Source organism: Mytilus trossulus, chromosome 12 (genome assembly GCF_036588685.1).
Source record: "Mytilus trossulus isolate FHL-02 chromosome 12, PNRI_Mtr1.1.1.hap1, whole genome shotgun sequence".
In the NCBI taxonomy this organism is placed as follows: domain Eukaryota; kingdom Metazoa; phylum Mollusca; class Bivalvia; order Mytilida; family Mytilidae; genus Mytilus; species Mytilus trossulus.
In genome coordinates, this window is record NC_086384.1 from 56,048,702 (window position 1) to 56,063,230 (window position 14,529).

The window sequence follows — 14,529 nt, forward strand, 5'->3', positions numbered from 1 at the left end:
ATTCGTTTATCAAGCAGTCAAGGTAATGAGTTTTACGCACAAAAACGATGTTGTTTGGGGCTTTATCTGCGGGGACAACAACATGTTTGTCGTGGACGTAGGACAAGTGTTTTGCAACATTTGGGTTTTTAAAGATTGACGTAGCATGGGCATCGATAGACCCATTCAGTTTCTTAATTCGGATTTATATCAACGACCTCACTGCCTTGATCAATTCGGAAAGAGTGTATACGTCTTAATTGTCGCGCTTAGCCCATTGTCTGGCATAATCCTCGGCTATCCATCACAATTTTAAAGTTGTATTTCCAATTGATGGATTTAGTGTATTCAGTATATCAAATCCTTATACGGAGAAAAATAGTAAAAACTAACTTACTTCTGGAAATCAATTGAATTTCAAAGAAGAAATACCTTAAACGCTTGCAAATGATTACACCTATGTTCCGGTAGAAAACATGTCAATGTTGCATAAATAAAAATCATGCTTTGAAACGTTGAACTTGATTATATCATGAGCTAGTTAAAAAAGTTTATAGTCATTTTGGTCTCTTGTGGACAGTTGTCTCATTGGCAATCATGGTTTGGCTTGCACAAAACCAGGTTCAACCAACCATTTTTTCCTTTAAAAATGTCCTGTACCAAGTCAGGAATATGGCCATTGTTATATTATAGCTCGTTTCTGTGTGTGTTACATTTTCACGTTGCGTCGTTTGTTTTTCTCTTATTTTTTTAGTGTAAATTCACATTGCGATAAGACGTGTCACGGTACTTGTCTATCCCAAATTCATGTATTTGGTTTTGATGTTATATTTGTTATTCTCATGGGATTTTGTCTGATGCTTGGTCCGTTTTTGTGTGTGTTACATTGTAGTGTTGTGTCGTTGTTCTCCTCTTACATTTAATGCGTTTCTCTCAGTTTTAGTTTGTTACCCCGATTTTGTTTCTTGTCCACGGATTTATGACTTTTAAACAGCGGTATACTACTGTTGCCTTTATATACCACATCTTTTTTTTATATAGAACATAGAAGAACAATTTACCTTACCTAGACATACTATAAACCTATCATATTATTATCCCACTAAAAGAAGTTGACAAACTTTGATTTTCCGGGGATTACAATGTTTTCGCATGGTAACAATCTGCTCAATGGTCCATTTGAGTGTGCTATTTATATAATACCGTATCACAGAAAACTCACAACTGATACATGAAAGGTCGTAAACTTTATAGGTTATACTGTATTGGTTAACAACAGCTTTATCTGAAATATTATCAAATGGATCTGGACCAATTTCTGGCGATAGATTTTGGCAGCACATATTCTGGATATGCTGAAGACGTGATTTTTCATAAATTTATTTTTTTCTAATTTTTCTGAGTTAACATTTGAAGCATTTTTAAATAAAGGCAACAATAGTTTACCGCTGTTCAAAATTCACAAATCCATAGACAAATTTAAAAAAAAAAAATCAAAAAAAATCGGGGTAACAAACTCAAACTGAGGGAAACGCATTAAATATAAGAGGAGTCTCCCAGAACACCGACACAACATTAAAATGTAACACACACAGAAACGGACTAAGCATTAGACAAAATCCTATGAGAATTATAGATTATCGTTGATCATCTCAACGAGTTTGATTTTCTCGCTTGAGCTGGAACAGCGAAAGTGAGAAAAGCAATCGAGTTGAGATGACCAATGATAATCTGTTTATCGCTATTTTACCTATGACGACGTTGTCAATTTCAATGTCAATTTCGTTAGAAACGCCACGTGGTCTCCTTAGTTTCTAGCGATGATTTTTCCATCTCAAGCGAGAAGCATGATATAAAAATTATCACAAAAAAGATCAAAGGAAAAATGCATAAAATAGCGATAATAACAAATATAACATCAAAACAAAATATATGAGTACCGTGACACGTTTTATAGTCATACTTTTGATATGAGTTAACTATTTGAAGTATCATTCTAATGCAATTTGTATGTAACAATTTTTTTCATTGGCTAAAAGTTGCCGTCAAATCCACAGTTGACCAGGCGTAACTAAGGAGGGACAACCATTTTGAAATGATTGAATCAACAAATGTTCGATTACTACTATATAATCGAAAATAAAACAACATCTACCTCGAATTCACCGTTTTAATTTAATTTTATTCGAATTTGAAGCGCACAGGTAACGTAATAAACTCCAGTTTGTAAGTTTTCATTTGTATGACGTCACGTTTACCCATGACGACTTTGCGCTGAAATCGTTCGTGAAGTTTCGCGGATTTTTTTATTTGTCAAATTTAGACATTTTTCCAAGTTTTATCGTACTATTTCTTTTTGTAATGCATTAGAATCGGAATAACAGTACTGTAGTTGAAGAGTTACCACCGTCAATTTTGATTTGACGGTCGCAAATCTCCGTTTTACTGTCTCCGCTACGCGTCGCCAGTAAAACTGCATTTGCGACCGTCAAATCTACAATTGACGGTGGCAACTCTTCAACTACAGTACTGTTATTCCTTAATTACAGTCAGCTAAGAGGTATTTTTGAAAAATTAGTTCTGTTTTGTCATTTTTAAAATATGTTTGTGTGTGTGTTGCTTTGTTTGGATGTAATATACTGTACCTTGTTTTGTGGCTTACATAGGATTTGCCTGTTACCCAATCCAAATCAATTTATTTGAATAAAATATTGATTAAATTAAACTAAAACGTTATTTTATGAATGATCCACTAACAATCCAAGCCAAACAAGCACGGAATTCATGTGAGAAATATCTGCTGAAAACACCAACAGTTTTCTTCTTGACAAGAACAAGAAGTTTGTTTTTTGGGGACTATGAAGCAGTATTCCGACTTTATGATGGAGGATGAGCATATCGAATACTACTGCTTTCATCGATTCAAAATGTAATACTAAGTAACATTTAACATGGTACTAAGGTAGAATAAATTGTCTATGATATTTAGATGGAATTTTTAGACCAATAGTTATGAAATGAATTCAAATACCGTAATTTCCAAATGCCCCCTTCAATCAAAGTATACATTACTTACCAACATAAATTAAAAAACCGTGAAATAAACAAAACAAAACAAAATATTTTTTATCAAGCATTTCCATGGTTATGTCTTGGCGATGTTTTATTTCTAGTTTGCTCTAATTATTTTAACTATATATATTCAGCTATTTACAATCTATTACATCCTCGTGGCTTATATTTATATTTATCAAAGTTGTACATATATCGATACAGTTTGTTTTGTTTGGTAAGGAACATGTGTTTATGCTATTTATAGAAAGGTCTGTTCGATTGGATATATAAAGTATGCTGGAAAAATTTTATGCACGGGTGGTTTGATAGTAGTTAAAGTCATTCGAGTCATTGCAGTCAAGTGCTCTAGATGCTTTTTTCGAATTCTTACAATGTAATACATTCAACTTAGTATGGGAAATTCTGAAAATGAAGAGACAATTCCAATCCTTATACCCGTAGAGAATACCAATGCAACTGCTACTAGTGCTACTGATCGTAGTTTTGGTGTCTACTAGAAAAACAACAATGGACCTAAATCTATAGACTTCTGTTTTGGTTGCCAGACGATGGCTCACTGGAGACGAAACTGTTCAAAGTTAATCAAACCAACAAGTTGCGGACGCAGATATGAATGATAAGTACTATTTTGATTTTGTTGACAGTGATAAACGTTATTTAAGAAATGCTATTGATAATGCAAAAATTATATCTCGAGCTATTGCTGATCTTTCGCTTATTGGTTGTATTGAAGAAGTTAAAACCAGACCTCCTGTTATAAATCCGTTAACAATTTTGACATATGCTTTCCCTTTTATTAGTGCATGCATTTAACCGGGGTCGCCGGCTGAGTAATTTCTATGTAATGTAATTTAAAGTTAACCAGATTAATAACTAAATGTCGGTTATTGTAAAGATTGATTGAGTCACGTGTTTCATGGCACTATAGTTTTATATTGACTGAGGGAATAAGAGGTCATAAGTGAGTTACAGTTTGGAAACATAAAATGTTGCCTTAAAATTCGGAATGTTTTTCAGAGTATACAATAAAATATTTTATTTTAAAATTAAAGGGTCCAATATGAACATAACATTACACTGATTAAAGAAACATAAATAATAGTATTTTAAATGCACGAGGAAAGGGTCAGTGGTCAAGGGGATATAATTTTTCTAGTATAAAGGTTCCTTCTAAAATTGTGTATTCGGATGCTAGCAGTTTTGCTTATGGAGCTTATATATGTCTATTAGAGAATCAAATATTTATTAATTTTTTTAAATGTTGACTGGTTGAGGGACAGGATTAAGTTTGATATGGAGAGAAAGGAAGGCTATAGAAATCAATTATGTATAGATATTGTTCAAGGTCAGTTATCCATGCGGGGATGTCTTGAAGTGGTTTACGGACATTCAGAATTGTGTGGGTATAGTGGAGTTAGGTAGTGGTAAAAACGCAACTACATAGTAGGCGATGTCAATATTTTCTAGTTGTGTAAAGTATTCTATTAATTTAGATATTGAATGGATACCTGGAGATAAAAATGTCTAAGCAGATGCTATTAGTTAGTTTTTTTTTATTTTGATGATTGGGGCGTCAGTGTTGAGTTTACTTTTTAAATCTATAGATTATATGTATGGAAATCATTCAGTTGATAGGTCTGCTGACAGTGATAATAAGAAAATTAAATTATTTTATTCTAGATGTTAAACACTAGGTGAATCAGGTGTGATTGCGTTTTGCTTTGACTGGAAGGATGACAACACTTGGTTGTTCACCCTATACATTTTGTATAGTTATTAAACATTATATTGCGACAAATTTGCCCTTGTCATATCAGAATAATTTGGTATGCCAACATTGTGTGGCCGAGATGCTTGAATTCAGTGATACTAAAGACAGTTTTATTTATTGTTCATTTTAATTCATGGTTCTTGAAAGCAATTATTGTCTGGTTCAAATGATTTGAAAGGCACTGTAATTGCTGTACCCATTGTGATCTAATATTGATATAATTGATTGGTTTTGAAAAATGATAAATCTTCTTTTTTACTTTGTGTAGTTTGTAATATTTACAGGTTGCCGCTTGGCTAGAATGACAATATTTACAGGTTGCCGCTTGGCTAGAATGACAATATTTACAGGTTGCCGCTTGGCTTGAATGACAATATTTACAGGTGGCCGCTTGGCTGAAATATCAATATAGATTGCCGCTTGGCTTGAATAACAATAAAGATTGCCGCTTGTCTAGAATAACAATACAGAATGCCGCTTGGCTAGAATAACAATACAGATTGCCGCTTGGCTAGAATACCAACACAGAATGCCGCTTGGCTAGTATAACAAAACAGATTGCTGCTTGGCTAGAATAACAATACAGATTGCCGCTTGGCTGGAATAACTATACATATTGCCGATTAGCTATAATAACTATAAATTGCCGTTTGTCTTAGACATAAATACCGATCGCCGTTTGGCTTAGATACAAATACCGATCGCCGTTTGGCTTACATACAAATACAGATTGCCGCCTGGCAAGAGTAACGCTTAAGATATGCTGCATGGCTAGAATAACAAAACAGATTATCGTTCGGCTAGAGTAACGTTTTATGAGATATGCCGCATGGCTAGAATAACAACTAAAATTGTCGCTTGGCTTAACAAACAATACAGATTACCGCTGGTCAGAGTTAAGGTTAAGATATGCAGCATGGTTAGAATAACAATACAGATTGTTGCTTGACTAAAGTAACGCTTACGATATGTCGCATGGCTAGAATAACAATACAGATTGCCGTCTGGCTATGATAACTATATATAGATTGCCGCTTGGCTTAAATAACAATATAGAATGCCGCTTGGTTAGTGTAACGCTTAAGATATGCCGCTTGACTATAATAACTATATAGATTGCCGCTTGGTTTAAATGATAATACAGATTGCCGCATGGCTAGAGGAACGCTTTGTCGCTTGGCTAGAGTAACGCTTTGTCGCTTGGCTAGAGTAACGCTTTGTCGCTTGGCTAAGAAACGCCTTGCCGCTTGGTTAGAGTAACGCTTTGCCGCTTGGCTAGAGTAACGCTTTGTCGCTTGGCTAGAGTAACGCTTTGTCGCTTGGCTAGAGTAACGCTTTGTCGCTTGGCTAAGAAACGCCTTGCCGCTTGGTTAGAGTAACGCTTTGCCGCTTGGCTAGAGTAACGCTTTGTCGCTTGGCTAGAGTAACGCTTTGTCGCTTGGCTAGAGTAACGCTTTGTCGCTTGGCTAGGGTAACGCTTTGCCGCTTGGCTAGAGTAACGCTTTACCGCTTGGCTAGAGTAACGCTTTGTCGCTTGGCTAGAGTAACGCTTTGTCGCTTGGCTAGAGTAACGCTTTGCCGCTTGGCTAGAGTAACGCTTTGCCGCTTGGCTAGAGTAACGATTTGTCGCTTGGCTAGAGTAACGCTTTGCCGCTTGGCTAGAGTAGCGTTTTGTCGCTTGGATAGAGTAACGCTTTGTCACTTTGCTAGAGTAACGCTTTGTCGCTTGGCTAGAGTAAAGCTTTGTCGCGTGGCTTGAGTAACGCTTTGTGGCTTGGCTAGAGTAAAGTTTAAGAGATGACGCATAGCTAGAATAACAATATACAGATTGCCACTGGGCTATAATAACTAAACAGATTGACGCTTGGCAAAATAACAATACAGGTTACCACTAGCTAGAATACCATTGAAGGTATGTTGATTGTTTATAAGGTACGTTGATTGATTAGAATACAAAAATAAAAATACCACTTGGACAGAAAAACAACATGTACGCTGAATCAATATCGCTGGGCTACATGGCACTGCTTGTTCAAGGTCAATGTAATGTACCTGAATGCTACATGTCTAATGTCTATAATATGCCATTAATTTACTTCAAAAGATTTACACTTTACAATTAAGTACTAATCTAGTTTATTTTGGATATAGCTTCTTTATACGGATGAATTATTTTATAATTATGGTTTCTAAGCTTGGCGCATAGATGGTGAAATGATGACAGATATATTTATCCGAATATGATAAAGATGGATATGTGAAGGAAAACATAATTACTCAATTATCTGTATCTCAGAATTTAGGTATTTAATTATATAAGACTAATCATACATATGCCCGATCTTTTTTTTTCGAAAATGCACTTGACTTTTGCAAGTGGCTACTCCCATGTGAGAGTTTTGTATTATATTGATAAATGTTTTATGTTCGGTTGAGGTTACGAATTAGAACATAATTATATTTATCAAAGTTGTACATATATCGATACAGTTTGTTTTGTTTGGTAAGGAACATGTGTTTATGCTATTTATAGAAAGGTCTGTTCGATTGGATATATAAAGTATGCGGGGAAAAATTTATGCACGGGTGGTTTGATAGTCGAGTCATTGCAGTCAAGTGCTCTAGATGCTTTTTTCCAAATAAATAATTATTAAAATTATTTATTTACAGGTTGATAGTCCAAGAAGAGTCGCAAATATTGATGTTGCAGTGCTAGTTAGAGAAAGACAATTTTCATAATTTTCATTAATATAAAATGAATTACGTGTACTTATTACCTGAATAAAATGCACTTGACTTTTGCAAGTGGCTACTCCCATGTGAGAGTTTTGTATTATATTGATAAATGTTTTATGTTCGGTTGAGGTTACGAATTAGAACATAAATCATGTACTGTGTTACATCAACTCTACATTCTACTGACGAGGAAAGGTAACACAATAAAAAAAAGAACATGTGGTACGATTGCCAATGAGACAAATTTCCACAAGAGAACAAAATAACACATAAATTAACTATTGGTCATCATACGGCCTTCAACAATGAGCAAAGCCAATACCGCATTGTCAGTTATAAAAGGTCCCCAAATGAAAACGCAATTCAAACGAGAAAACTAACGGCCTTATTTATATAAAACAAAATGTATCAAAAATAAAAATGGAGCACATAAACAAACGATAACCACTGAATTACAGGTTCCTGACTTGTTACATGCACATAAATACATAACTTACTTTAAATAAAGCTAATACTAACAATGACCACTGCCCTTTCCTCGATCTTGATATATATATCACTAACGGATACTAAAATTTATGATAAAAGTGATGATTTTTCATTTCCTATCGTTAATTATCCATTTTTAGATGGTGACGGTCCCTTGTCACCATCTTAGGGTGTTTATATATCCCAACTTGTACGATTCGCTCGTGTATGTAACAATGTTTTAGATTTTAACGAGAAAAAAATATGTATTACTGAAAAATAATGACACCAGAGTTTTCGATACAAAACATTTACTAAATTTTATCATCGGTATAAGGACATCATTCGTAAATATAGCTAAACATGCAGACTTCTTCTACGTTTAGGAACCTGTAATTCAGTGGTTATCGTTTGTTTATGTGCTCCATTTTTATTTTTGATACATTTTGTTTTATATAAATAAGGCCGTTAGTTTTCTCGTTTGAATTGCGTTTTCATTTGGGGACCTTTTATAACTGACAATGCGGTATTGGCTTTGCTCATTGTTGAAGGCCGTATGATGACCAATAGTTGTTAATTTATGTGTTATTTTGTTCTCTTGTGGAAATTTGTCTCATTGGCAATCGTACCACATGTTCTTTTTTTATTGTGTTACCTTTCCTCGTCAGTAGAATGTAGAGTTGATGTAACACAGTACATGATTTATGTTCTAATTCGTAACCTCAACCGAACATAAAACATTTATCAATATAATACAAAACTCTCACATAGGAGTAGCCACTTGCAAAAGTCAAGTGCATTTTATTCAGGTAATAAGTACACGTAATTCATTTTATATTAATGAAAATTATGAAAATTGTCTTTCTCTAACTAGCACTGCAACATCAATATTTGCGACTCTTCTTGGACTATCAACCTGTAAATAAATAATTTTCATAATTATTTATTTGGAAAAAAGCATCTAGAGCACTTGACTGCAATGACTCGACTATCAAACCACCCGTGCATAAATTTTTCCCCGCATACTTTATATATCCAATCGAACAGACCTTTCTATAAATAGCATAAACACATGTTCCTTACCAAACAAAACAAACTGTATCGATATATGTACAACTTTGATAAATATAATTATGTTCTAATTGGTAACCTCAACCGAACATAAAACATTTATCAATATAATACAAAACTCTCACATGGGAGTAGCCACTTGCAAAAGTCAAGTGCATTTTCGAAAAAAAAAGATCGGGCATATGTATGATTAGTCTTATATAATTAAATACCTAAATTCTGAGATACAGATAATTGAGTAATTATGTTTTCCTTCACATATCCATCTTTATCATATTCGGATAAATATATCTGTCATCATTTCACCATCTATGCGCCAAGCTTAGAAACCATAAGTATAAAATAATTCATCCGTATAAAGAAGCTATATCCAAAATAAACTAGATTAGTACTTAATTGTAAAGTGTAAATCTTTTGAAGTAAATTAATGGCATATTATAGACATTAGACATGTAGCATTCAGGTACATTACATTGACCTTGAACAAGCAGTGCCATGTAGCCCAGCGATAATGGTATTTCCATCACAAAACTGACAAATTCTTTCATTTAAAGTTGTAACTGGCTTGGTGTAACGTCCTGTTTCAATGGCGAGTGGTAATGAACCACAACGAAAGTTTGATAAAGTTCTACGGTAGTCTCTAAACTTGACGGATTTCACATAACTGCTTGGATGAAGATAACTTTTATAATGTCTGAACGTCCTAAGTTTATTTCCATTTTCACAGTTTCGATCGTTATACACATTGCGTAGCCAATTGTCAGCATCCATAGTGTTTAACTTGTCCTTTACACTATTAACTTTTTGTCGGATTGTCATATTTTGAGCGTTTATCAAAGAACTTAAGTCACTTTTTCAATAAATTTCATTACACAGGAGTTCCACGAGCGCTGTTTTGATTTACTCGATTCATGTATCTTTTTAACGAGCCTATTTCCATCTAAATTTGTAACTTTAAAATACAGTCTCAAAACTTCGATATTTTGTTTAGTTTTTACCGTAGACCATCCCATGTCTCCACGTATAGCTAGGCTTGAAGAGTTCTTAAAAGCACTTAGGTAGTATCGGCATGCTTTGTTTTGAACAGTTTCTAATTGTTTGTGTTCTGATATGCCCCAAATACTCGCTCCATATAATAAAACAGGCTGTACAAGGCTTGCATATAGTTTTGTAAATATGTCATAGTCCATTCCGCCACATGAAACGAACTTTGTATAAAGTGCGGAGAGAGCTCTACTGGCCGACTTTCTTATTTCCCTCACTGTAAATTTCCAATTTAGATTTTCATCAAGCCACAATCCTAAACATGAAATATCGATATTTACTGCAATAATCAATAGTTGTGTCTCCAAAAAGAAAGTTAAAGTTCAATACATTATGATACCATTCTTACAGGGGGTACCGCAGATATAACTGTTCACGAAAAGTTAGAAGATGGGAAATTGGAGGAATTATGCCAAGCTACCGGCGATGCATGTGGTGGAACGTCCATCGATAACGAGTTCTTGCAGTTAATGGTAGACATAGTAGGCGAACCCTTAATGAATAGTATGGCAAAGAACGATCCAGTAGCCTATCTTGATCTTTTCAGAGAATTTGAAACTGTAAAAAGAAAGATAAAGCCCTTAAAATCAGCGAAAATTAACTTTACAGTTCCCTTTGTCGCTTTAAATGATTTATGTGAGAAGGAGCTAGGAAAATTTTTTCCTCAGGCTGTTTTTTCCTGTTCCCTTAAGGATAAAATTTCCTTACGTGGCGATAAACTGCGGTTCGATGTAGATGTTTTCTATGCTCTTTTTTCAAAATCATTAGAAAATATTGTTTCTCATATATCAAGGATAATCAAGCAAAACAAAAGTGTTTCCCTTTTGCTACTAGTCGGAGGATTTTCTGAATCAGCAATCCTTCAGCATACCATACGAAAAGAATTTCCAGACAGGAGAATCATCATTCCTGAGGATGCAGGTTTGTCCGTGTTAAAAGGAGCCGTTCTCTTTGGTCACAACCCAGACTATATATCATCACGCGTAATCCGATATACATATGGATTTAAAACTGTGGAAATTTTTAATCGTGAAATTCACGATGAGGCAAAATTAGTTGTGATAGATGGCCAAGAGAGATGCAAAGACAATTTTTGGATTGTAAAAAAGATGAACGAGACCACCTCATTGGGAACAAAAGTAAAAGATATGATTCACACTATAGAGTCGTTTCAAAGAACAGTAGATATACCTGTGGTTGTGTCTAACAAAGAAGACCCAATGTATACTGATGAACCAGGGTGCATGCATATTGGAACTTTCACAGTTGACATACCTAATCCATCTGAGGACGTCCGTTGTTTTGATGTTGAGTTTCATTTTGGTAACACTGAATTAACAGTTACCGCAACCGAACAGGATACTGGACATTCAGTAACCGCAATGTTCGACTTAGTGTAAATTGGTTTATGAGTATGAAATTGTATACTTAAGCAAATGTATTTATAAATTAAAAAGTTAAAGATGGTGGTAAAACCAATTTGTCTCTGCTTATCACTATGACTACATGTTAAGGATGCGCTAAACTAGGTCGAAGGGAAGTTATTGTTGATTCTGATAAATTTGTTATAATTTGTATAAAGTCAAAGGAAGCATCGGTTAGTCCAAATCATGCAATTTGTACTTTATATCGCCAATTATACTACCATATGCACATGATGTTGTCTAATTTGATGTTTGCAATTTCAATGCTATCAGTAGTTATGTGCCTTTTTGGTAACTTTATGCAAGTGACAGAATCAAAATAGAATTTTGTTAAAAGTTTTAATAAGTTCATGTATGCTATTTGTTTTTGTCTCTACTATATGCAAGACATAGGGATTGGTAATGTGGCGACGACGTAAAGGTAGAGAAACTGAATCATTAATATCTTTCAAACAGTTGTTTTATAATCCAAACTTTCTGATGTCCGTGACCTCATATTCATATACTAAAGCGATATGATATTACCGTTAGAAAACATATAGTATATGCACAACGTAGACAAGATTCACCAGTTTTAATTTAATGCTTTAGAAATAAGTGATCAACGTTAAGTGTTCTTAGTTAGTTCCGTTCTCTTAAACCATTGTGGTGACGTCAGCCTATTCATTTACCGTGGATTCTTTTTCTTGAATCAACGCTTCCTAAATCTGTCTCTGAAATGGACTAAACATTTTACACTCTTTTGTTTCCTTTGTGTGCCTAATTACATTAAGTTTGAATTGACTAATTTACTGATTTCTGTTCACTTGTGGAATTGTTTTAAAAACTTACCTTTCATTTTTGAAATTTCTTTATGCCTTTACTGGGAATCGAACCTGTCCATGAATTATGTAACGTGCTACTGACATCAATATGTCGACGAAACATCTGGGCTACCAATCGGTTACGATTTAAATGTCTATTTTATACATATAAATGAATATATGATATACAACGGTGCAACAGACACACAGGGCTTGTACCTTTATATATACATATATAGGCAAACGTATTGTATGAATTGGTAGCCACGAGGTTTCATGGTTAAGATAAATGATTTAAGATACGGACTTATCTGTTAAGGTTCGAATCCCTGAATTCTCTTTGCTGTCCCTTTTCTCTAGTTTTCCAGTTTTTGTTCTTATTTTGTATGTTATTGTGGATATTTTGTGTAATAAAAGAGAGTTTGGGCGTTTATTATCGAATTATTGTTGTTTATTCCACATGTTTGAAACAAAAATGACTACATTCTATTTGTCCTTTTTTGTTTTATAAATTAATATAATATGATTTCATCTGTTTTACTACATAATTTTATAACTGTTAATTCGCAAATTTCTATGCTAGAAAATCGTGATGTTCCTAAATTAGGCTTTTGTTAGAAATTTCGGACACAAACTTATGATATGCACTATATTTATGTTCTTTGTCGGGTTGTTTTCCCTTTGACACATTCTCCATTTCAATTTTCAATTTTAATAGAAATAAGTTCGAATTCAATATATCTTATTTTGTTATAACAGATAACATTCAGCTGCCTTAAAGTATAAATATAGATTCCACCACTACATCGAGTGTAAAACGATATTTATCCACTCGAGGAAGTTAAATTTTCAAATTTAAAACGCGAGGCTTGCCAGAGCGTTTTAAATATTTAAAATTTAACTGTCGAGAGTGGATAAATTTCGTATTACACGAGATTTGGTGGTGGAATCTGTTTCTCTAATGATTTTCTAACATTATGCAGGCAAACAAATTCCTTCTTTTCGAATGATATGCAAAAAGATGTGTTCTTTCTATGTGACGTCATCAGGCATGGTCGCCTTTTTTCATGCCGTCACAATAGGAAATTCAGAGGAAAGCAAGAAAACTCGACGTCATAATCGGATTTTAACCAATGAAGTACCGAGATCAAACTAACCACACGTTGATTATTTTTTTTTATACAATGGGTGCAGAAAGGGATAAATTGACGAAGAATTAGAAAAAGATCTTTAATAGTTGACGTGTTGTGTTATAAATTAATATATTTGTATTTTTTAATTTGATTGTGATATTTATTTATTGTAATGGTTCGTTTGACACTAATAGATGGTTATTTAAACTCACTTACAATACCTTCTAATTAAGAATAGGCGTTAATTTTTAAAAGGCATTAACACAATAGTTTAAGTTATAGATACAATGGATAAGCGTTGATTCATGAAAAACAAACCATTCGCCCTCCGGGCTCATGGTTTCTTTTTCAAGAATCAACGCTTATCCATTGTATCTTTATCACATATACTATAATTATTGTAAAGTGTAGATGCCAGTCGTTAAAGCTTTACCTCGTCTAGCCTCGTTTTCACGGATCATTGGTAATGTCAGGTTTATTCGATACACTGTAGCATATTTAGTCGGATCTTAACATGTACTTGTGATTTGTAACAAACCGGGGTTTTTTTTACATTTGAGTTCAAACTTGTGTATATCGTTTCTTTAGTTGAAAAATATATAATACCTACAACATAGAATAACACATACAACACAATACATTACATAAGCATATAATAGATTTATTTCAATCAAAATCTCTCAGGGGCAATAATTCAATCACAAGCAAGATATATCGAGCGTATGACATGTAAAAACTACAGTACAAAGCATACAATATATGTATTACCGATGTAAAAAAAAATCCCTAAGTGGTCTGTTTCTGAACCGAACCCTTTTGGATTTGTCTTTCGTTAAGCATCAATGTGATATGCTAATGAATAAGACATATGAATTATGATGTGAATATATATATAACATAGAAAAAACGAAAAAGAAAAAGTTAGCATAAAGAAATATTACATACGGTGACAGGTGTGGTAGTTCGATCCCTGATGAGCTTAACGATCGTTCTATTGATTTCGTAAAGCCAGGGAAGAAATTGTC

The 14,529-nt window shown here is 33.9% G+C and overlaps 1 protein-coding gene across 1 annotated transcript; it reads left to right on the forward strand.

The window, feature by feature from the left end:
• The first annotated feature begins 10,111 nt into the window (after positions 1–10,111).
• Positions 10,112–11,544, forward strand: LOC134692606 (heat shock 70 kDa protein 12A-like). Its single transcript, XM_063553065.1, has 2 exons — positions 10,112–10,121; positions 10,496–11,544. Exons 1-2 carry the CDS (start codon positions 10,112–10,114, stop codon positions 11,542–11,544), a joined length of 1,059 nt encoding a protein of 352 aa, XP_063409135.1.
• The last annotated feature ends 2,985 nt before the right edge of the window (positions 11,545–14,529 follow it).